The sequence below is a fragment of the Oncorhynchus mykiss genome, chromosome 26 (assembly GCF_057628025.1).
Source record: "Oncorhynchus mykiss isolate SJ-2025 chromosome 26, ASM5762802v1, whole genome shotgun sequence".
Lineage (NCBI taxonomy): Eukaryota > Metazoa > Chordata > Actinopteri > Salmoniformes > Salmonidae > Oncorhynchus > Oncorhynchus mykiss.
The window spans coordinates 20,586,280-20,609,351 of NC_143047.1; the positions used below are offsets into that span (position 1 = coordinate 20,586,280).

A 23,072-nucleotide genomic window follows, 5' to 3' on the forward strand; every position below is an offset into this window, starting at 1 on the left:
CTAAATCTGTTCTTAGTTAAAAAAAATTGAATGTGGCATGCTTATTTAAGATGGTGAGGAAAGCACCTTTAAAGAACAACCAGGCATCCTCTACTGACGGAATTAGGTCAATATCCTTCCAGGATTCCCAAGCCAGGTCAATTAGAAAGGCCTGCTCGCTGAAGTGTTTTAGGGAGCGTTTGAGAGTGATGAGGGGTGGTCGTTTGACCGTGGACCCATTACGGACGCAGACAATGAGGCAGTGGTCGCTGAGATCCTGGTTGAAGCAGAGCAGTGGTGCATTTAGAGGGCAGGTTGGTCAGGATGATATCTATGGGGGTGCCCGTGTTTACTGATTTAGGGTTGTACCTGGTAGGTTCCATGATAATTTGTGTGAGATTGAGGGCATCTATCTTAGATTGTAGGAAGGCCGGGGTGTTAAGCATATCCCATTTTAGGTCACCTAACAGTACAAACTCTGAAGATAAATAGGGGCCAATTAATTCACATATGGTGTCCAGGGCACAGCTGGGGGGCTGAGGGGGGTCTATAACAAGCGGCAACAGTGAGAGACTTATTTCTGGAAAGGTGGATTTTTAAAAGTAGAAGCTCTAACTGTTTGGGCACAGACCTGGATAGCATGACAGAACTCTGCAGGCTATCTCTGCAGTAGATTGCAACTCCACTCACTTTGGCAGTTCAATCTTGGTGTTAAATGTTGTAGTTGGGGATGGACATTTCAGAATTTTTGGTGGCCTTCCTCAGCCAGGATTCAGACATGGCTAGGACATCAGGGTTGGCAGAGTGTGTTAAAGCAGTGAATAAAACAAACTTAGGGAGGAGGCTTCTGATGTTAACATGCATGAAACCAAGGCTTTTACGGTTACAGAAGTCAACAAATGATAGTGCCTGGGGAATAGGAGTGGAACTGGGGGCTACAGGGCCTGGGTTAACCTCTACATCACCAGAGGAACAGAGGAGGAGTAGGATAAGGGTATACGAACTGGTCATCTAGTGCATTGGGGGACAGAGAATAAAAGGAGCAGATTTCTGGGTGTGGTAGAATAGATTCAAGGCATAATGTACAGACAAGGGTATGGTAGGATGTGAGTAGTGGAGTTAAACCTAGGCGTTGAGTGACGATGAGAGAGGTTTCGTCTCTGGAGGCACCAGTTAAGCCAGGTGAGGTCTCCGCATGTGCGTGGGGTGGGACAAAAGAGCTATCTATATAAGGCATTTTGAGCGGGACTGAGGGCTCTACAGTGAAGTAAAACAATAAGAACTAGCCAAGACAGCAGTAGACAAGGCATATGCACATGATGGCACAAATAAACTTAAAAAGTAAATCTGTTTTTGTTTGGTTATCTTTTGATAATTGTAGAAAATTAAATACGTCATCAGAAGTGTCCACTTAATTTGAGGGCTGAGGGGATAGGGTGTGTCTTTTTAGTGTTTGGACCGTACTCGAGATACTTGTCTCTCTGCCCTAACAATGGAGTCGTTGTCCACAAATTGGTACAGATTAATAAGCATAGTTGTCTGTCTAGTTTCTGCCTATCCTCTCTTTGGATTGGTGGATACATCTCATAATTAAAAAAATGTTTGAATATTAAATTAGGGTTGTTGACGTAAACCGCCTTTATTCAATGGAGAGAGAGATGCTGCTAGCTTCATGCATAACCATCTCGATACAACTCTGATATAAAGTTGCCGTGATGTCCTACTTAATCAGTACACTCATAACTTAAGCATTACGAAATTTCTATTTGATCAAATAAACCTCACGTAGCAAATAAGCCATTATTTTTTTGTGGACCAAATTCAACACGCATATTGGCCTCCAAACAACAACTTGGTGAGCGAAAGAAACGAAACAACGTCACCTGCTTGTATAATACAGATTTTTGGCCGAGTTGGTGCTCTCGCTTCGCCTCTTCCTCTCTGGTTAAGGGTTACTCCTCCCAGGTCACATCCTCAACCTTTTTTCCTATCGCTCCGCTCAGACGTTACGAGACCGAGGGCCAGACCAGGCGGCTGCTACCACCCACCTTTGTTCCTCCAAAACGTATACATTTTCACTTTCCACAATAATCGAACGTGACAGCCGCGATCATTTGGATAACTTCCAAGCATAGAGGGGAGTTCTGTCGGTCCGAACGAAGACAGAATGGGGAAAATAGAATGGGCTATGTGGGCCAATGAACAGGCTCTGGCGGCGGGGCTCAGTGAGTAGAGAACTTTTGCCAAGTTTAGACATCTGAGTTTGGTATTTGTGTAATGGTATCAACTGTTAAAGGAATGTGTAATCCCATTAGTTATGCGTTATTACTGTATATTAATATATGTGTTTTTCCAGTATGGTATGCCTAACAAACATTGGTCATTAAAACCGACCAAAAACAAAATGTAGAAATGGTTCCAGACAAAAATATTATAAGTCATTAAATTGTATTGGTAGTGAGAATATTTGAAAACATATCTGTATAAAACACTAAATCAAACTTGGGGGGGGGTGTACAAATTATTTGGGTCTTGGCACATTTCGATTTGAAAGTTACAGGATACAAAAAAGTGTCTTCATCTGTGACTTGCAGGAACTGTTGATAAACGAAATATTTTCTTCTTCCTACTTCCTCATTTCAGTTCTCCTTACTGGTGGTATAGTGGGGGTGGCTGGCCAGTTCAGGGACTGGGAGTTTGCTGCTTATGCTATGTATCCTTTCACTGGCGGCAGAGCTGTCTCTTACAGTATAATTCCATGCACAAAATTGTATCTATTGTTGTGATTAAATGCTGATTTACCCTTGACACGTCACAAGGAATGCATTACAGGCATCTACACCATCATTTATCTTCTTTGTGCATTTATGTCCAGATGAGACCCAAATGTATATTTGCATAGTATAGTGAGGTTCCACGTGTGCCTGTTGTTGTTGAGTAACCTTGACTGATGTGCCCAGAGCTGCAGGGGTGTTTGTCTGTCTACTAGAGTACCCAAGGGGCAAGAGAAACAAGGGCACCAGCGTAGAAAGGACGTGAGTACCCACATACACCATACCAAGCTAAAGTTTCTGTACAGTCACTCTAACAGTGATGCAACAGATATGATTCCACCAGTTGAAAGCAAGTCATAAGCAAGTCTTCATCACTGAAAGTTCTCGATAAATAACTCTTAATATTGGGATTCTTCCAGGGGTCAGTACTGCTTCACTGTCTGTGTGAAGTCATTCGGCCCACTGACCAGGAACTACTATGTCAGAGCGTTTCTACATGCAGCGTGAGTACATTCTGTGTCAGTATAGTCAGATCTCTGGGCTGAGACAATATTCTTTCCCTTCACTGTCTCCTTCCAGCTGTATTAGAGACAGGTTGTGTCATTGTGCAAAGTCATTCTTGACACCATCTTCATTGTTTAAATATCACATTGCATGTTATCAGTGCCTTGCCTTTGTAACACTCTTTCTCTGTGTGTGGGTGTTTATAGGATCTGCGTTCCTGGTGGTTTCATCCTTGCAACGGTTCTTGGCTGTGTCTGCCTCGGCATAGCTAGCCTCATCTACCTTGCGGTTAGTATTTCAAGTATTTGAAAGTATTTGACTCAAGTTAGGTGGTCAGACAACAACAAGGTAGTGTTGTTGTCTGACCGCCATATGAAGGTAGTGTGATAAATCTAATTGGTGCAATATCAGCTGATGCTATCAGTTGAATGAACACTCAAGTTTCCTGTATGAACCTACGGCCCTTGATTTACAAGGAAGCGTTTGTTTGCCCTCTGGTATTTATCATTATTAGCTAGTTAAGAAACCCAGGCTGTCAGGGGAGTGACTTGGCTGTTATCACCTATTGTTGTTGGGAATTCACTGCATGCCTGTCTGCATGCATGCTTCTAGAGATCAGCACCAAAGCAACCCATTTATCTATGTTATTGAGGGAGCCTGAATGATCTTTCGTCTATTGTGTCTGTATGTCTTCTAGGCGGCCATCCGAGGGGAGCAGTGGGAGCCCATCCTGCCCAGGAAGGAGAGTGCCCGTAAGCCGGTGGGAGAGAGCATCAAGCTCCCTCCCCAGAACCCTCCACCACGCCCACCCGCAGAGATGCGCAGGAAACGGGCAGAGGACCTGGAGGCGGCTGCCTATGTCAACCCCATCGCTGTCACTGCCAATGATGACTAGATCCCCTTACTTTCCTTCCTTCAGGCCTGTTGGGCTAAGCTCACTCAGGTTAGCTTATGTTTCCACTGAGCCCCAACCGAAACAGATCTACAGTGGAGCCCCACCCAGGCCATGCTCTGTTCCGACTGCCATTGGCTGAGAGCCGAATCCTAAATTGAGATAGATAAGCTTGCATAACTTAGGTTTTGTGTAAATTGGGCATTGGCGTCAATGGGAATTTGTTATGGATTGGTATCAAGTTAGGAATCAGGCCTCGGAGAGTAGAGGGTTGTGGAGAGGACACACTGCTGCTGATGTTTGATGATGTATAAGGGATTGTATTGAACTGAGATGTGGCTGTGCCTTAGTTACTGCAAAAGGTTTGTGTCCTATGTCTCTGCACCACCTGCTACAACTCTTTCAGTTACAATAATTTTGGTCCCCAAAAGGCTTTGGAATGTAAGTGGCAAAGTTTGTATTCTTGTTGTGACAGTAACTTATTTTGTGAGTAATTGGATGAATAGATGTGGATGAGAATCAACCACATTTACTGGCACAGACATCATGAAATTATTTTAAAAGAGAATGAAGAGCTATTTATACATTTTGTATCCTCAAAATATACTGTAGTCTTTTACACTGGAATTTAAGTTGTTTATAAGCAAGCACTGTTTTGCGTTATCTCTTTTTGGACGGTTACTATGTCAGTGGTCAACTAGCTGTATTCTGGACAGTTGTGTATTCACCTCTCTACAAAATAATGTATGTCTATGTTTTATGCTTGTTATGCTTTTGATACAATCTGAAAATAAACATAGTTATTCTAGTTATTTAAAATGTGCATGTTTACCATATAACTAAAATGCATGTTTCTGTCTGTTTCATCATTGATGAACTGTGGGTTTGGAATGACAATTACGTGTCATGTCTCAAGTTTTACATTTCCTCTTTTCTAATAGTTCCTATGAACCCTATGCATTTAACCGTTCCTTCTCACAGCGCAACACTAAGACGCTCACACACTTTATTACGACACATTGGAAATTCCTGCACTAATCAGATCATACACAGCCACAGAGATGTCATACATTAGTTATAACAGATTATACAGATTATGTTTATACACCCTAATGACATTTACGGTTGTTGTGACATACACATACATATCTTTTCTCCATATGAAGCACCTTCTTCATTCCTATGGTCATAGGTGACCTTTACCTCAAGAATGAGGAATACAATGTGTGTTTCCTTGAGTGCTCTGGGTTTGGCAACCATTACATCATAACAGCAGCAGGAACAGGTGCCACTTCCTTAATTGTTTATCTGTGTTATACTCAGTCTAATTTATTAGTTATAATGGCCATTTCTTGACACCATAACACATAAAAGTTATTGATAGACCCAGGGCAACCCTTGTTAACAACAAAATGATGCATTGGTCATAGGCTTTGAAACCATTAACTGACTTTACAGCAACAGCCTTGACAGTGGTTGCCGCTCCTCCAGTATGCAAATAATAGTTGAAATGTTGAAAGTCGTTAGTTCCCTTTTGTGTTAACTTAATTTCAGGCATTTTCAGAGCCTTTGTCTTTACGCACTACTGCTCCCTAGTGGTACAAAGGTTAACGACAGCGAACTGTGATTTTCAAAACGAAAATAGTTGGCATGCACCAAGATTGTCTACATGGAGTACCCGTAGAATAAACTCTTTGGCATGCGGATTTTGCTCTCATGTTGTTTATGGCTGTAGCTGGGTCAAATCCCAAATTAAACCATAGCCCATCTTCGTGACAACTCTGTCCCGGGAAGATGTCGAGTCGTGCTCTGAGGAGGTTGAAGGGGAAACAGCGGGGGCAGGAGGCCCTGGACCTCGGTGATCTTGTCCCAGGTGAAGGGCCAGAGGAGCAGGCTGCGGATGTTGAGGAAGAAGAAGAGGAACTGGAAGAAGCTGTTCTCCAGCCTGTTAAGAGCAGCATCAGAAAAACTAAGAAGAATAAGAAAAACTTGTGCAACATTTACGAACTGGTGGAGTGTTTCTCCTTTTCTAACACACATTGCAAAATGTTTACGAAATGTCTTGTTAACTGCCACGTAGCTCCACCCCCTAGGCTACATAACTGTGTGACATAGCTAGCTAGCTTGTTATGCTAGTCAATGAAAAAGCAGCAGGGCACATTGACATATGCAGACAGTGTAAACAAATCAAACCAGCATTATACTGACTAACCGATTTTGCCTGGCCAGACAGGACTCATACAGTACACCCCCTTGCCTTGACCATATGAATGTCACTAGGATGGGTTGGAATCCCAATGGCTCCCGCAAGAACGTGAAAAAAAAGGCAGAGACTGACCAAAGATTAATTAAAACTATGTGCCGTTGTTTTAGAGATTTAGTCTCTGATAGACAACTTTAACCCAAGCCTTTCTGTCCTTCTTGCTGGAACCATGTCGCTGCAGATATGTGATGCAGAGAAAGCCACGACGGATGAAGACACAGTGAAGCCAGAAGAACAGCATGGTGATGAAACCAAGGAGAAGAGTGACAGCGGGGAAACAGAGAAGAGAGATGCACAGCCTGAAACAGGTGCTGCGAAGGTGAGGAGAGAGACGGACGCCCTTGATACACTGTAGCCTCCACAGTACTATGGGGTATTGTGAGCCCCATTCCTCTTCAGTCTTGTTGTTATTATGCATGATTGATCTAGTCAAAATGTTTTGAAGAGTTGTTTAATCGTTTTTATGATGTCAGTCCGGAGATAAAGCGAGCAAGAAAAAGAAGAAGAAGAAGAAGAAAAAGAACACTACAGGAGATAAACAGGTATACAGTCCATCTTGACAAATCACTTCCGCATATGTCCCCCAATGTGAGGGCACTGTTGTGCACATTGCCATATTAACCACTGTTGTGCACACATTAAGTGCTTTAGCAGCATTTTATTGTGTATTGAGGCTATGGGGGTTCTGCCCTGACGCCATCTCACTCGGTCACATAGGCTGCTCTGTCTTATGTGTGGTTGTCAGGAGGGAGCTGGGGATGACATTGACGCGTTGCTGGAGACCATAGAGCAGTCTAATGGACTGACCCTGCAGAGTGAGGGCTGTGGAGGCTCAGACAACAGGCCTGTGCTCTATGTGGAACACAGGTGAGTAGGTGCACAGCACAGCACAACATCAGGACTCTCAGTGGGGTAACATCATCCAATCAGAATAAACATCATTTATGGCAGTCATTTATCAGTGATAGATTTTACTGGGACTTACCCTGTTTTGTATGTTAGGAACCTGAATCCTGAGACGGAGTTGAAGAGATACTTTGGAGCTCGAGCAGTTCTTGGAGATCAAAGGTAAGATCTTCACAGAACTCCTTATCAGTGGGACTACTACTATTAAAGGTTACAGTGTAAGGCCATCTCTTCATTCTTTCCTCAGACCTCGTCAGAGACAGAGACAGTTCCATCGCAGCACCTGGATGACCATCCCTAAAGACACCTGGCCACGCTTCAGTCGCCCAGGTCAGACCTACACTCAACCTCTCACAGTCGGGCATCGCTCAGAATGCTGAAAGCCTTGTGAATATACAGTGGGGCAAAAAAGTATTTAGTCAGCCACCAATTGTGCAAGTTCTCCCACTTAAAAAGATGAGAGAGGCCTGTAATTTTTATCATAGGTACACTTCAACTATGACAGACAAAATGATGAAAAAATGAATTTATTTGCAAATTATGGTGGAAAATTAAGGGTTTTGGTCAATAACAAAAGTTGATCTTAATACTTTGTTATATACCCTTTGTTGGCAATGACAGAGGTCAACCGTTTTCTGTAAGTCTTCACAAGGTTTTCACACACTGTTGCTGAATGGCTGAAGCCATTTCTGACTGAAGCCATTTCTGACTGAAAAGTTATGTTACAGAAATCCCTAATTTGTTTAGGAAAAACATTCCCTCAACCCTTTCTATCTCTAAGTGACACATGTATGCTTTGCATGCACGTGACCAATAGGGCCTGACCTGTAGCATATCATCATCCATATGTCCCCCCCAAAAATAATCAAATGTATTTATATAGCCCTTTGTACATCAGCTGATATTGCAAAGTGCTGTACAGACACCCAGCCTAAAACCCCAAACAGCAAGCAATGCAGGTGTTGAAGCACGTTGGCTAGGAAAAACTCCATAGAAAGGCCAAAACCTAGGAAGAAACTTAGAGAGGAACCAGGCTATGGGGGGTGGCCAGTCCTCTTCTGGCTGTGCCGGGTGGAGATAATAACAGAACATGGCCAAGATGTTCAAATGTTCATAAATGACCAGCATGGTCAAATAATAGGTCTGGGACAGGTACCACATCCGGTGAACTGGTCAGGATTACATAGCCGCAGGCAGAACAGTTGAAACTGGAGCAGCAGCACTGCCAGGTGGACTGGGGACAGCAAGGAGTCATCATGCCAGGTAGTCCTGAGGCATGGTCCTAGGGCTCAGGTCCTCCGAGAGAGAGAAAGAAAGAGAGAATTAGAGAGAGCATACTTAAATTCACACAGGACACCGGATAAGACAGAAGAAGTACTCCAGATATAACAAACTGACCCTAGCCCCCCGACACATAAACTAGTGCAGCATAAATACTGGAGGCTGAGACAGGAGTGGTCAGGAGACACTGTGGCCCCATCCGATGATACCCCCGGACAGGGCCAAACGGGAAGGATATAACCCCACCCACATTGCCAAAGCACAGCCCCCACACCACTAGAGGGATATCTTCAACCACCAACTTACCATCCTGTGACAAGGCCGAGTATAGCCCACAAAGATCTCCGCCACGGCACAACCCAAAGGGGGGCACCAACCTAGACAGGAAGATCACATCAGTGACTCAACCCACTCAAGTGATGCACCCCTCCTAGGGACGGCATGAAAGAGCACCAGTAAGCCAGTGACTCAGCCCCTGTAATAGGGTTATAGGCAGAGAATCCCAGTGGAAAGAGGGGAACCGGCCAGGCAGAGACAGCAAGGTTGGTTCATTGCTCCAGAACCTTTCCGTTCACCTTCACACTCCTGGGCCAGACTACACTCAATCATATGACCCACTGAAGAGATGAGTCTTCAGTAAAGACTTAAAGGTTGAGACCGAGTTTGCGTCTCTCACATGGGTAGGCAGACCATTCCATAAAAATGGAGCTCTATAGGAGAAAGCCCTGCCTCTAGCTGTTTGCTTAGAAATTCTAGGGACAATTAGGAGGCCTGCGTCTTGTGACCGTAGCGTATGTGTAGGTATGTACGGCAGGCAGGACCAAATCAGAGAGATAGGTAGGAGCAAGCCCATGTAATGCTTTGTATGTTAGCAGTAAAACCTTGAAATCAGCCCTTGCCTTGTCAGGAAGCCAGTGTAGGGAGGCTATCACTGGAGTACTGTGATTTAAAAAATGTGGTTCTAGTCAGGATTCTAGCAGCAGTATTTAGCACTAACTGAAGTTTATTTAGTGCTTTATCCGGCTAGCCGGAAAGTAGACCATTGCAGTAGTCTAACCTAGAAGTAACAAAAGCATGGATTAATTTTTTTCTGCATCAGTTTTGGACAGAAAGTTTCTGATATTTGCAATGTTGTGTAGATGGAAAAAAGCTATCCTTGAAACAGTCTTGATATGTTTGTCAAAAGAGAGATCAGGGTCCAGAGTAACGCCGAGGTCCTTGACAGTTTTATTTGAGACTACTGTACAACCATAAAGATTAATTGTGAGATTCAACAGAAGATCTCTTTGTTTCTTGGGACCTAGAACAAGCATCTCTGTTTTGTCCGAGTTTAAAAGTAGAAAGTTTGCAGCCATCCACTTCCTTATGTCTGAAACACAGGCTTCTAGCGAGGGCAATTTTGGGGCTTCACCATGTTTCATTGAAATGTACAGCTGTGTGTCATCTGCATAGCAGTGAAAGTTAACATCATGTTTTCGAATGACATCCCCAAGAGGTAAAATATATAGTGAAAACAATAGTGGTCCTAAAACGGAACCTTGAGGAACACCGAAATTTACAGTTGATTTGTCAGAGGACAAACCATTCACAGAGACAAACTGTTCTCTTTCCGACAGATAATATCTAAACCAGGCCAGAACTTGTCCGTGTAGACCAATTTGGGTTTCCAATCTCTCCAAAAGAATGTGGTGATCGATGGTATCAAAAGCAGCACTAAGGTCTAGGAGCACGAGGACAGATGCAGAGCCTCGGTCTGATGCCATTAAAAGGTAATTTAGCACCTTCACAAGTGCAGTCTCAGTGGTATGATGGGGTCTAAAACCAGACTGAAGCATTTCGTATACATTGTTTGTCTTCAGGAAGGCAGTGAGTTGCTGCGCAACAGCCTTTTCTCAAATTTTTGAGAGGAATGGAAGATTCGATATAGGCCGATAATTTTGTATATTTTCTGGGTCACGGTTTGGGTTTTTCAATAGAGGCTTTATTACTGCCACTTTTAGTGAGTTTGGTACACATCCGGTGGATAGAGAGCCGTTTATTATGTTCAACATAGGAGGGCTAAGCGCAGGAAGCAGCTCTTTCAGTAGTTTAGTTGGAATAGGGTCCAGTATGCAGCTTGAAGGTTTAGAGGCCATTATTATTTTCATCATTGTGTCAAGAGATATAGTACTAAAACACTTGAGTGTCTCTCTTGATCCTAGGTCCTGGCAGAGTTGTGCAGACTCAAGACAACTGAGCTTTGAAGGAATACGCAGATTTAAAGAGGAATCCGTAATTTTATTTCTAATAATCATGATCTTTTCCTCAAAGAAGTTCATTAATTTATTACTGCTGAAGTGAAAGCCATCCTCACTTGGGGAATGCTGCTTTTTAGTTAGCTTTGCGACAGTATCAAAAATAAATTTAGGATTGTTCTTATTTTCCTCAATTAAGTTGGAAAAATAGGATGATCGAGCAGCAGTAAGGGCTCTTCGATACTGCACGGTACTGTCTTTCCAAGCTATTCGGAAGACTTCCAGTTTGGTGTGGCGCCATTTCCGTTCCAATTTTCTGGAAGCTTGCTTCAGAGCTCGGGTATTTTCTGTATACCAGGGAGCTAATTTCTTATGAGAAATGTTTTTAGGGGTGCAATTGCATCTAGGGTATTGCACAAGGTTAAATTGAGTCCCTCAGTTAGGTGGTTAACTGATTTTTGTCCTCTGACGTCCTTGGGTAGGTAGTGGGTGTCTGGAAGGGCATCAAGGAATCTTATATCTACAGAAATAAGACAGTTCCTGCTTCTGTTGCCTGTTTGAGTATTTGTGTTACAGTGTTTGTCTTACGGTGTTCAGAGTTTGTTATAACCAATTTATTGATGTGATTATTATAGACAAACACCGTAACACAGACACTCAAACAGGCAAGAGAAGCAGGAACTGTCTTATTTCTGAAGATATATATGGATGATTTATAAAGCCAGGCACGTTTAACAGTTAGGCTATTGATTATAGACCTAATTAAGTGGGGGTTTCCTTTCTCATCACTTAGTTAATAAGGCAAGGGCTGTTTTCTTGTCTCCTAACCCTGCTGCTGCATCTGTCGCATTGTTATCAACACCAATATGCCGGCTTTTTTATTAGCAACGTGGTCTAGGAAAAGGCGCCAATTCAACAGCACACGGATGTGTTTCAGAACCGCGGACAGCGACCACTGTCCAACGCAGGAGGAAGCATATTTGTGATAAAATAATTTTCTTTTCTCTTTCTTGCACCATTGTTCTTACATAATATAACCAAATACAATTTCAGTAGCATGTCTTAGAGTGAAGGACTGTGCCATCCCCACGACCTCCACAATGGATCAGTCCACTCAGACAGGTGCAAATCGGACAGGTGTCTTGTACAGCATGACTGTTATATTATTTTTGCTTCTGCTCAACTAAAGAAATCTCAGTCGACCAGTCGACTAAATGGGGTCAGCCCTACCTCATCCACTAATGTACTGTAACTATGATGGCACAAATTAAGTTCAAGCGAACAATCGAGAGGCATGGCAGCATCTCCGTTAGCTGCTGCCAAGGCAGCCGCTACTCTTCCTGGGGTCCAAACAGAAACAGAAAAGTAAGCCCGGTATACAGTATAAACGTTATATTTCAAAATACAATGATGATTCAAGACCATTCAGAAATGAATACTACCAAAAATAAGTTATACTTTTTGGGGTTAAGGGCACCCCAGCCTCGTAAGGGTGCGTACTACTCCACTGCTTATAAATATAATTTAAGTATAACTATAAGAAATATAAGATGTGCCAGTAAATTATATCCAGCTCAGGGCTTCAATAATGCATTTGGTTTGCTAACTTTCTTGCTAGATGTCAAGATCAAGGTTCTTGGTTACAGCAGAGACATTCCATCCCCTCCTGGATCAAGATCCATGTTGACTAAATGGTTATGTGTGTCAATAAAAATAGTAATATATTTATTTATTTATATTCCTTATTATTTGAAATAGCGCCCCTTGTGTGCATTCTGGGTAACACCGTATATCCCGAATATGTTACAGAAACGGTATGAAAATCTGGATACTGCCCAACCCTACAAAACAATAGTCTGCATCATAAATAAATCAATACATCACAACAAACATTGTGTACTGTACACATTCACACTGCTCTACCATTAAAATGTACAACAATACAATATTACAGTGTGTGTGTGTGTGTGTGTGTGTGTGTGTGTGTGTGTGTGTGTGTGTGTGTGTCTCTCTTCGCTGTCCACGTTGTGCTGTGAGGTGTTGTTTTATGTTTTTGAAATCTGATTTTACTGCTAGTTTGGGTTACCTGATGTGAGAGAGTTCAATGTAGTCTTGGCTCTATGAAGTACTGTGCGTTTCCCAACCTCTGTTTTGAACTTAATGCAGGACTCTACAACCCTGTTCCTGGAGAGCTAACGTCTTGCAGGTTTTCACTCCAACCCTAATCTAGCACACCTGATTGTAATAATTAGCTGGCTGGTAAACTTAACCAGCTTATTTACAACTGGAGTTGGAATGAAAACCTACAGGAGGGTAGATCTCCAGGAACAGGGTTGGAGACCCCTGCCTTAGGGACTGTGAAGAGACCCCTGGTGGCATGTCTTGTAGGATATGTATAGGTATCTGAGCTGTGTTAGCTGTTGAACAGACAGTTTGGTGCTTCCAACACATCCATACCTCTCACAAAGACAAATAGTGATGCAGCCAGTCTCTCTTCTGCTTTGAGCTAGGAGTGATTGACAGGCATGTTTTTTAAATGAGCTCTCTGTGTAATGTACATTTAAGGGCCAGACACGCTATAGTGTAGCTCCAGTTCTCTGAAATACATTTTGAATGGCCAGTTTCTATTTATTAGGATTTAATCAATTATGCTAAATTTAACCCCCATCTCCCCGGGCTGGCGCCTCTATGTTGAGCAACAAGGCAACAGTGTCTCTCCATTATCACATTTGGAATTCTCATCGGACTCTAAGAATCCTGGTTCAGTTTGGATAGCATGTAACCAATCAAGAGTTGCAGCAGAAAAAAAGTGCATGTTAACAGCAGTGGGCAGCCTGAAGCCTTGTTGACAGAGACAGCTTTTCTGGGTAGGATCACACTAAAGGCTGTGTTCTGTGGCTTTAAACGTTGCCCTATGACGTCTTGTTAAAAAAACAGTACAATCACCACATATCGTTAATCAAATGCTGCCTAGCCCTCTGGCTCAAAGACTCTATTGATGTTTGGGAAAGACTCCATTGATGTTTGGGTCCATAGTGCCCCTGGTGTTGTGGGATACTGGGCTGTTTAACCCAGAGCTGAAGTTGAAGAAGAATCAGAAGAAGAAGAAACACTGTTATGTCAGTGTTAGCTACTCCTCAGGGTGTTAAAGCTCCCCCAAACTCAAGGCTTATGCAATCACCTGACTGGAGATTTGGTCTGGGAAATATCATTTCCCTCCCAAAATATAGATGGGTCATTTAAAAAAAATATTTTTCCTCTCACTTTTTGAGTAGTCTCGATGCCTTACTTTGTATGTGGTACACCATGACTGCTGTGTCACCATGAAATGCTTCCCTCTGAATCCACTTCTCCTTAGCCCAAAGTGTGTTCATTCAAATTCTAGGGTGCTATACTGTACTTGGGCATAGAATGAGTGGGACAGATTGCAATTGTTATTCCACTTAAATATCTACAGTGCATTCGGAAAGTATTCCGACCCCTTGACTTTTTCCACATTTTGTTACGTTACAACCTTTTTCTCGTCAATCTTCACACAATACCCCATAATGACAAAGCGAAAACAGATTTTTAGAAATGTATTGAAAATAAAAAACAGAAATACCTTATTCGCATAAGTATTCAGACCCTTTGCTATGAGACTCCAAATTGAGCTCAGGTGCATCCTGTTTCCATCGATAATCCTTGAGATGTTTCTACAACATGACTGGAGTCCACCTGTGGTAAATTCAATTGATTGGACATGATTTGGAAAGGCACACACCTGTCTATATAAGGTCCCACAGTTGACAGTGCATGTCAGAGCAAAAACCAAGTCATGAAGATGAAGGAATTGTCCGTAGAGCTCAGAGACAGGATTGTGTCGAGGCACAGATCTGGGGAAGGGTACCAAAACATTTCTACAATCAGGCTTTTATGGTAGAGTGGCCAAATGGAAGTACATGATAGCCCACTTGGAGTTTGCCAAAAAGCCAACTAAAGACTCTCAGTCTATGAGAAACAAGATTCTCTGGTCTGATGAAACTACGATTGGCCTGAATGCCAAGTGTCATGTCTGGAGGAAACCTGGCACCATTCCTATGGTGAAGCATTCTGGTGGCAGCATCATGATCTGGGGATGTTTTTCAGTGGCAGTAACTGGAAGGCTAGCCACCGGAAAAATGAACGGAGCAAAGTACAGAGAGATCCTTGAAGCTCCAGAGCACTCAGGACCTCAGACTAGGGTGAAGGTTCACCTTCCAACATGACAACGACCCTAAGCACACAGCCAAGACAACACAGGAGTGGCTTCGGGACAAGTCTCTGAATGTCCCTGAGTGGCCCAGCCAGAGTCTGGACTTGAACCCAATCAAACTTTTCTGGAGAGACCTGAAATTAGCTGTGCAGCGACGCTCCCCATCCAACTTGACAGAGCTTGAGAGGATCTGCAGAGAAGAATGGGAGAAACTCCCCAAATACAGGTGTACCAAGCTTGTAGCATCATACCCTAGAAGACTCGGCTGTAATCGGTGCCAAAGGTGCTTCAACAAAGTACTGAGTAAAGGGTCTGAATACTTATGTAAATGTGATATTTCTAAAAACCCTGTTTTTGCTTTGTCATTATGTGGTATTGTGTGTAGATTGATGAGGGGGGAAAACAATTGAATCCGTTTTAGAATAAGTCTGTAATGTAACAAAATATGGAAAAAGTCAAGGGGTCTGAATACTTTCCGAATGCACTGTATATCTATATCGAATTGACTTGTATTGAAGTCTTGTATTGACTGTATTGAAGTCACCGCACAGCCATCTTGGTACTCCTCCTCAATTGTAAAAATGTTGGATTTTGGAAGCTATAGAAATGCATTTATTATTGTCTGTATTTGTTTCTGATTTATTCTAATACAGACACTTGAATGCATACTTTTAAGTTGTATTATGTGAGCTAATACATAAAAATGTAAAAAATATATAACATTTTCCTTGAAGCATTTTTTTTAGGGTACTAATGTTACTGTCTCCACTACAACAACCAAATATTTGTCCTTTTTTGTCCTTTTAATTGAAATACTGTAGAATTCCATTCATTCCTGTGGAGGACTGCTCCTACTAGGGAAGACCAATATAGCTGACTGGTGGCTTCAAATCACATTTTATTGGTCACATACACATGTTTAGCAGATGTTATTGCAGGTGTAGTGAAATGCTTGTGTTTCTAGCTCCAACAGTGTAATAATATCTAACAAGTATATATAACAATTTCACAACAATACAAACAAATTAAAGGAATGGAATTAAGAATATATAAATGTCAGAGCGGCATAGACTAAGATACAGTAGAATACAATACAGTATATACATATGAGATTAGTAATGCAAAATATGTAAACATTATTAAAGTGGCCAGTGATTTCAAGTCTATGTATATAGGCAGCAGCCTCTAATGTGCTAGTGATGGCTATTTAACAGTCTGATGGCCTTGAGATTGAAGCTGTTTTTCAGTCTATCGGTCCCAGTTTTGATGCACCTGTACTGACCTCGCCTTCTGGATGATAGCGGGGTGATCTGGCCGTGGCTCAGGTGGTTGTTGTGCTTGATGATCTTTTTAGCCTTCCTGTGACATTGTGTGCTGTAGGTGTCCTGGAGGGCAGGTCGTTTGCCCCCGGTGATGCATTGGGCAGACCGCACCACCCTCTGGTGAGCCCTGAGGTTGCGGGCGGTGTAGTTGCTGTAGCAGGCGGTGATACAGCCCGACGGGATGCTCTCAATTGTGCATCTGTAAAAGTTTTAGGTGCCAAGCCAAATTTCTTCACCCTCCTGAGGTTGAAGAGGTGCTGTTGTGCCTTCTTCACCACACTGCCTGTGTAGGTGGACCATTTCAGTTTGATAGTGATGTGTATGCCGAGGAACTTGAAGCTTTCCACCTTTACCACTGCGGTCCTGTCTGTGGGTAGAGGGGGTGCTCCCTCCGCTGTTTCCTGAAGTCCATGATCAGCTGCTTTTGTTTTGTTGACGTTGAGTGAGAGATTATTTTCCTGGCACCATACTCCCAGAGCCCTCACCTCCTCCCTGTAGGCTGTCTCGTCACTGTTGGTAATCAAGCCTACTGCTGTTGTGTCGTCCGCAAACTTGATGATTGAGTTGGAGGCGTGCATGGCCACGCAGTCATGGGTGAACACGGAGTACAGGAGGGGGCTGTGCACGCACCCTTGTGGGGCCCCAGTGTTGAGGATTAGCGAAGTGTTGATTCCTACCTTCGCCACCTGGGACCGGCCGTTCAGGAAGTCCAGGACCCAGTTGTAGAAACTTAGCCTCTGAATGGGCAATACATAGCATCAGCAATCCAGGGTTTATATACGTCATTGCATGTAACTCACATTGAATAATACTGTCCGTAATATTTCCTCCTTCAGGTATCTCAATGACCCTACTGGAGTCCAGGGATGGTCTACAGTACTTCACCTTCGAGCACAGCCGGGACTACCAGCAGATTCAGTTCAAATTCCTGGACTCAGTGGAGTCCATGGATCCCAACAACATTGTGGTAAGGCTACACCCACGGTCTCAGGGAGATTGATCAGCAAAGCCGTAATGCGCGTCTCAAATATCTAGGACAACTGATATGCATGAATTTAGATTCTAGATAAATCCTGACTAAGATTCTAGGTCACGGCATGAGAAACTAGAGGTAAATTCAGTTGAAATTTCAGGTTGAGGACATGCCTAATGCTTAGACAAACGGTGATCCTCCCCCCTGTGCCCCCCATAACTCCCCCACCCGTCTCCCTGTCTTCCCCACCTGTCCCCCCACCCTTCTTCCGTCACCCCCACCCACCCACATCTCCATCACCCTCCCCTTCTCCCCCACCCTCCCCCATCTCTATCACCCTCCCCGTCTCCCCTACCCTCTCCCTGTCTCCCCCATCCCTCCCCCATGTCCCCCTGCTCTCCCCAACCTCCCCGTCTCCCCTACCCTCTCCCCGTCTCCCCCACCCCCTCCCTGTCTCCCCCACCCTGTCTCCCTCTCCCACTGTCTTCCCCACCCCCTCCCTGTCTCCCCCACCCTGTCCACCCCATCCTACCCTCTCCCCAGGCCCTGCTACAGATGAACCCCTACCACATTGACTCCCTGCTGCAGCTCTCTGATGTCTGCCGCATACAGGAGGACCAGGAAATGGCCAGGGACCTAATCGGTGAGTGTCAGGGACCTGATTGGTGAGTAGGACTCCTTTCTTTGCTCTGGTTGGCAAGGAGGGTCATTCTCAAAGCTCTGATTGGTTAGTTGGGGATCCTCTCTGCTGTATCCTCTTGCTCAAGGTTTGTAAATGTGTCATGAGACCCCTTTGGTATGTTTCCTTGGACCCATATACAATTTAATCTAGGTCCCAGATAAATAGTTGGAATAAGTTTATGCAACATTATTCTTGATAAACATTGGTGTCCTCTGGGCAGTACATTTTTAATAGGTTATTTCATACACAATACCTATACCACACACTGCTCTAGTATGTCATATATTACCTGATGCCAGGTTTTCTTCAACTAAGCTTTGGAACCCAAAGTAGGCCCTGAGCGTTTCTCGTTTGGATCTCGAGCTGAAAAAGCTTAAGAACCTCTGCCTTATGCTATTGATCTAGATAAGGTTTAATAGTTCAATTGAGTCATCTGTATCCACAGCATGTTTATTCTCTGAAAGACTCTAAATGGGAAGGAAAAAAAAGAACAACAAGGGGCCAGCATGCAAAGTAGTGTATTTCAGATTCCTCAGGTAATGCATTTAGGCAGGAAATATTACCATACTGTTACTCCAAGCCTGTCGCTACTACCCTGCTAACATCGTCTATAAATGAGTTGATAAATACAGTTAAGGTTTGAGCAGAGCTTTGGTCAGGGCTAAATCACATCAATTACAGAGGGCAAGCAAAAGCAGCTTCCATTTACAGTGACTTCTCTCTGACCTCCAAGGTGAAAGTACATTTTCAACCACACGTAACTGAATTGAACCCATCTAAAATATGTATTGGTTATCTAGCCACGTGTTTGCACTGTACACAATACATTCAAACAACCAACAGATTGTTCCGATATAGTCACTGAAAGTGCATGTCAAGATTCTTGTGGGTGTGGCCCCTCTCATCCTGTCAGCTGCTCCTGATCATGCTAACGAGGTCCTACTCAAATCAACTCATTACAGCAGCTCTGGATTTTTTTTATACAGTTGTATAATCTTAGTTTGCAAGGGCTTAGTACATTGGGATCCTACCAGTGTTTTGACCAATGACAAATGCTGCAACCTCTAGGTAGCTAGTCTTGTTGATGTAGTATTTGACACTGGAACTTGCAAGGGAGAAAGTAAGTGGTTTCACTTAAAGCTGTTTTCATGCCTTCCAGCAGAGGGAGACATTTATGTTTTTACAAAAGACAAACAGACAGGTGGAAGGAGCCTGGAGGAGGGTATGGTGATCTACCAATTGAGAAACACTGAGACTGTTGAGCAGCCAGGTAGTGCTGGCTAAAGTTAGATATTTTCACTTGTCTTTGATAAATTACTGTGTGGTGTGTGTGTGTGTTTCAGAGCGTGCCCTGTACAGCTTTGAGTGTGCATTCCACCCTGTGTGCAGCCTGACGTCAGGAACCAGCAGGCTGGACTACCTGCGACCAGAAAACAGGTTAGATAATACATCTCTGCTATACAGGTCAATCCACAAACGCTGTTATGCAAGGGCCTTTCTCTTAAATTTCCATTGAATTTATAACTTTACAGGGTTTATAATAAGTCTCTCCTTTGTCTGTATATTTATCCTCTCTGCAGGGCATTCTACTTGGCTGTTTATAAGCACATGATGTTCCTGGAGAGGAGGGGATGCCCCCGGACAGCCCTGGAGTACTGCAGACTCATCCTGAGGTACATGGGAGACTGTGTGTATGTGTGCGCACAGTGTGCACCCCAGGTGTCCGGGGTAGAGGGAAGGTGTGAATCGCATAATGGAAAGAAGTATAGCGATGGACTGTTTTTATTTATTCGTACAAGAAAGATGAATAGTGCAGATAAAGACAAAAAGTGAGTGCATTTTTTTTTTTATGTATGTAGATTAGGGCCTAATACATTTATTTCAATTGACTGATTTCCTTATATGAACTGCAACTCAGTAAAATCTTTGAAATTGTTGCATGTTGCAACAGGTGTATAAAACTGAGCACACAGCCATGCAATCTCCATAGACAAACATTGACAGTAGAATGGCCTTACTGAAGAGCTCAGTGACTTCAACATGACACTGTCATAGGATGCCACTTTTCCAACAAGTCAGTTTATAAAATGTCTGCCCTGCTAGAGCGGCCCCGGTCAAATGTAAGTGCTGTTCTTGTGAAGTGGAAATGTCTAGGAGCAACAACAGCTCAGACTCAAAGTGGTAGGCCACACAAGCTCACAGAACAGGTCCGCCAAGTGCTGAAGCTGCTATGGGTTTCCATAGCAGAGCAGCCGCACACAAGCCTAAGATCACCATGTGCAATGTCAAGCGTCGGCTGGAGTGGAGTAAAGCTCATGCCATTGGAGCAGTGGAAATGCGTTCTCCGGAGTGATGAATCATGCTTTACCATTTGGCAGTCCAACAGACAAATCTGGGTTTGGCGGATGCCAGGAGAACGCTACCTGCACCAATGCATAGTGCCAACTGTAAAGTTTGGGGAAGGAGGAATAATGGTCTGGGGTTGTTTTTCATGGTTCGGGCTAGGCCGCTTAGTTCCAGTGAAGGGAAATCTTAACTTGCTTCCAACTTTGTGGCAACAGTTTGGGGAAGGCCCTTTCCTGTTTCAGCATGACAATATCCCTGTGCACAAAGCGAGGTCCTTACGTAAATGGTTTGTCGAGATCGGTGTGGAAGAACTTGACTGACCTGCAAAAAGCCCTGACCTCAACTCCATCGAATACCTTTGGGATGAATTGGAACGCTGACTGCGAGCCAGGACTAATAGCCCAACATCAGTGTACAATCTTACTAATGCTCTTGTGGCTGAATGGAAGCAAGTCCCTGCAGAAATGTTCCAATATCTAGTGGAAAGCCTTCTTAGAAGAGTAGAGGCTGTTATAACAGTGAAGGAGGGACCAACTCCATATTAATTCCCATGATATTGGAATGGGATGTTTGACAAGCAGGTATCCACATACTTTTGGTCATGTAGTGTGTGTGTGTGTGTATATATATATATATATATATATATATATATATATATATATATATATATATATATATATATATATATATATATATATACTGCTCAAAAAAATAAAGGGAACACTTAAACAACGCAATGTAACTCCAAGTCAATCACACTTCTGTGAAATCAAACTGTCCACTTAGGAAGCAACACTGATTGACAATACATTTCACATGCTGTTGTGCAAATGGAATAGACAACAGGTGGAAATGATAGGCAATTAGCAAGACACCCCCAATAAAGGAGTGGTTCTGCAGGTGGGGTCCACAGACCACTTCTCAGTTCCTATGCTTCCTGGCTGATGTTTTGGTCACTTTTGAATGCTGGCGGTGCTTTCACTCTAGTGGTAGCATGAGACGGAGTCTACAACCCACACAGGTGGCTCAGGTAGTGCAGCTCATCCAGGATGGTACATCAATGCGAGCTGTGGCAAGAAGGTTTGCTGTGTCTGTCAGCGTAGTGTCCAGAGCATGGAGGCGCTACCAGGAGACAGGCTAGTACATCAGGAGACGTGGAGGAGGCCGTAGGAGGGCAACAACCCAGCAGCAGGACCGCTACCTCCGCATTTGTGCAAGGAGGAGCACTGCCAGAGCCCTGCAAAATGACCTCCAGCAGGCTACAAATGTGCATGTGTCTGCTCAAACGGTCAGAACAGACTCCATGAGGGTGGTATGAGGGCCCGACGTCCACAGGTGGGGGTTGTGCTTACAGCCCAACACCGTGCAGGACGTTTGGCATTTGCCAGAGAACACCAAGATTGGCAAATTCGCCACTGGCGCCCTGTGCTCTTCACAGATGAAAGCAGGTTCACACGGAGCACATGACAGACGTCACAGAGTCTGGAGACGCCGTGGAGAACGTTCTGCTGCCTGCAACATCCTCCAGCATGACCGGTTTGGCGGTAGGTCAGTCATGGTGTGGGGTGGCATTTCTTTGGGGGGCCTCCATGTGCTCGCCAGAGGTAGCCTAACTGCCATTAGGTACCGAGATGAGATCCTCAGACCCCTTGTGAGACCATATGCTGGTGCGGTTGGCCCTGGGTTCCTCCTAATGCAAGACAATGCTAGACCTCATGTGGCTGGAGTGTGTCAGCAGTTCCTGCAAGAGGAAGGCATTGATGCTATGGACTGGCCCGCCCGTTCCCCAGACCTGAATCCAATTGAGCACATCTGGGACATCATGTCTCGCTCCATCCACCAACGCCACGTTGCACTACAGACTGTCCAGGAGTTGGCGGATGCTTTAGTCCAGGTCTGGGAGGAGATCCCTCAGGAGACCATCCGCCACCTCATCAGGAGCATGCCCAGGCATTGTAGGGAGGTCATACAGGCACGTGGAGGCCACACACACTACTGAGCCTCATTTTGACTTGTTTTAAGGACATTACATCAAAGTTGGATCAGCCTGTAGTGTGGTTTTCCACTTTAATTTTGAGTATGACTCCAAATACAGAACTCCATGGGTTGATAAATTTGATTTCCATTGATCATTTTTGTGTGATTTTGTTGTCAGCACATTCAACTATGTAAAGAAACAAGTATTTAATAAGAATATTTCATTCATTCAGATCTAGGATGTGTTATTTTAGTGTTCCCTTTATTTTTTTGAGCAGTGTGTGTATATATATATATATATATATATATTTCAATCAATTAAATAAAATATATTAATTATGTGATATTGGTAGTTTATTAAATGGCACAAAGGCTGCGCTGTGCTAATCTGTGCCGATCCCAATTGTTATCTAAGATTTCCTCTTAAAAAGATTCCTTCTCATATATTATAATAATAATAAAGGTCTTACCACACTTCACATCAACTAAACAGACATAAAACCTGAGTCAGATGTCCATATCGTACCCAGGAATGACTCTTCTAAATGGACCAGGGTGACTGCATTCCATTACTGGTCATTAAACCTGTCTAAGCAGTATGACAGAACAACACCCATGGGACAGGCCACACACTATTATTACACATTCACCTGCCTTCGCCCTGTGTCTTAGGCCTTTAGCCTTTATCTTATCTAGGATGTGGTG

The 23,072-nt window shown here is 43.7% G+C and overlaps 2 protein-coding genes across 3 annotated transcripts in view; both read left to right on the plus strand.

Annotated features, from left to right (window-relative positions):
* Positions 1 to 2,146: 2,146 nt before the first annotated feature.
* Positions 2,147 to 4,152, plus strand: cyba (cytochrome b-245 alpha chain). Its single transcript, NM_001160312.1, has 6 exons — positions 2,147 to 2,204; positions 2,623 to 2,692; positions 2,940 to 3,014; positions 3,173 to 3,256; positions 3,464 to 3,545; positions 3,955 to 4,152. Exons 1-6 carry the CDS (start codon positions 2,147 to 2,149, stop codon positions 4,150 to 4,152), a joined length of 567 nt encoding a protein of 188 aa, NP_001153784.1.
* Positions 4,153 to 4,426: 274 nt separating this feature from the next.
* Positions 4,427 to 23,072, plus strand: part of tcf25 (TCF25 ribosome quality control complex subunit) — a 36,594-nt gene continuing 17,948 nt past the window's right edge. For both annotated transcript variants that reach the window (XM_021586323.3, XM_021586324.3), the window contains exons 1-10: positions 4,427 to 6,159; positions 6,594 to 6,731; positions 6,886 to 6,954; positions 7,158 to 7,279; positions 7,415 to 7,480; positions 7,566 to 7,648; positions 17,226 to 17,356; positions 17,906 to 18,005; positions 19,388 to 19,481; positions 19,625 to 19,717. In XM_021586323.3, the coding sequence (XP_021441998.3) occupies positions 5,944 to 6,159; positions 6,594 to 6,731; positions 6,886 to 6,954; positions 7,158 to 7,279; positions 7,415 to 7,480; positions 7,566 to 7,648; positions 17,226 to 17,356; positions 17,906 to 18,005; positions 19,388 to 19,481; positions 19,625 to 19,717 (1,112 nt within the window). In that variant the 5' untranslated portion in view covers positions 4,427 to 5,943. The remainder of the gene's footprint in view (positions 6,160 to 6,593; positions 6,732 to 6,885; positions 6,955 to 7,157; positions 7,280 to 7,414; positions 7,481 to 7,565; positions 7,649 to 17,225; positions 17,357 to 17,905; positions 18,006 to 19,387; positions 19,482 to 19,624; positions 19,718 to 23,072) is intronic.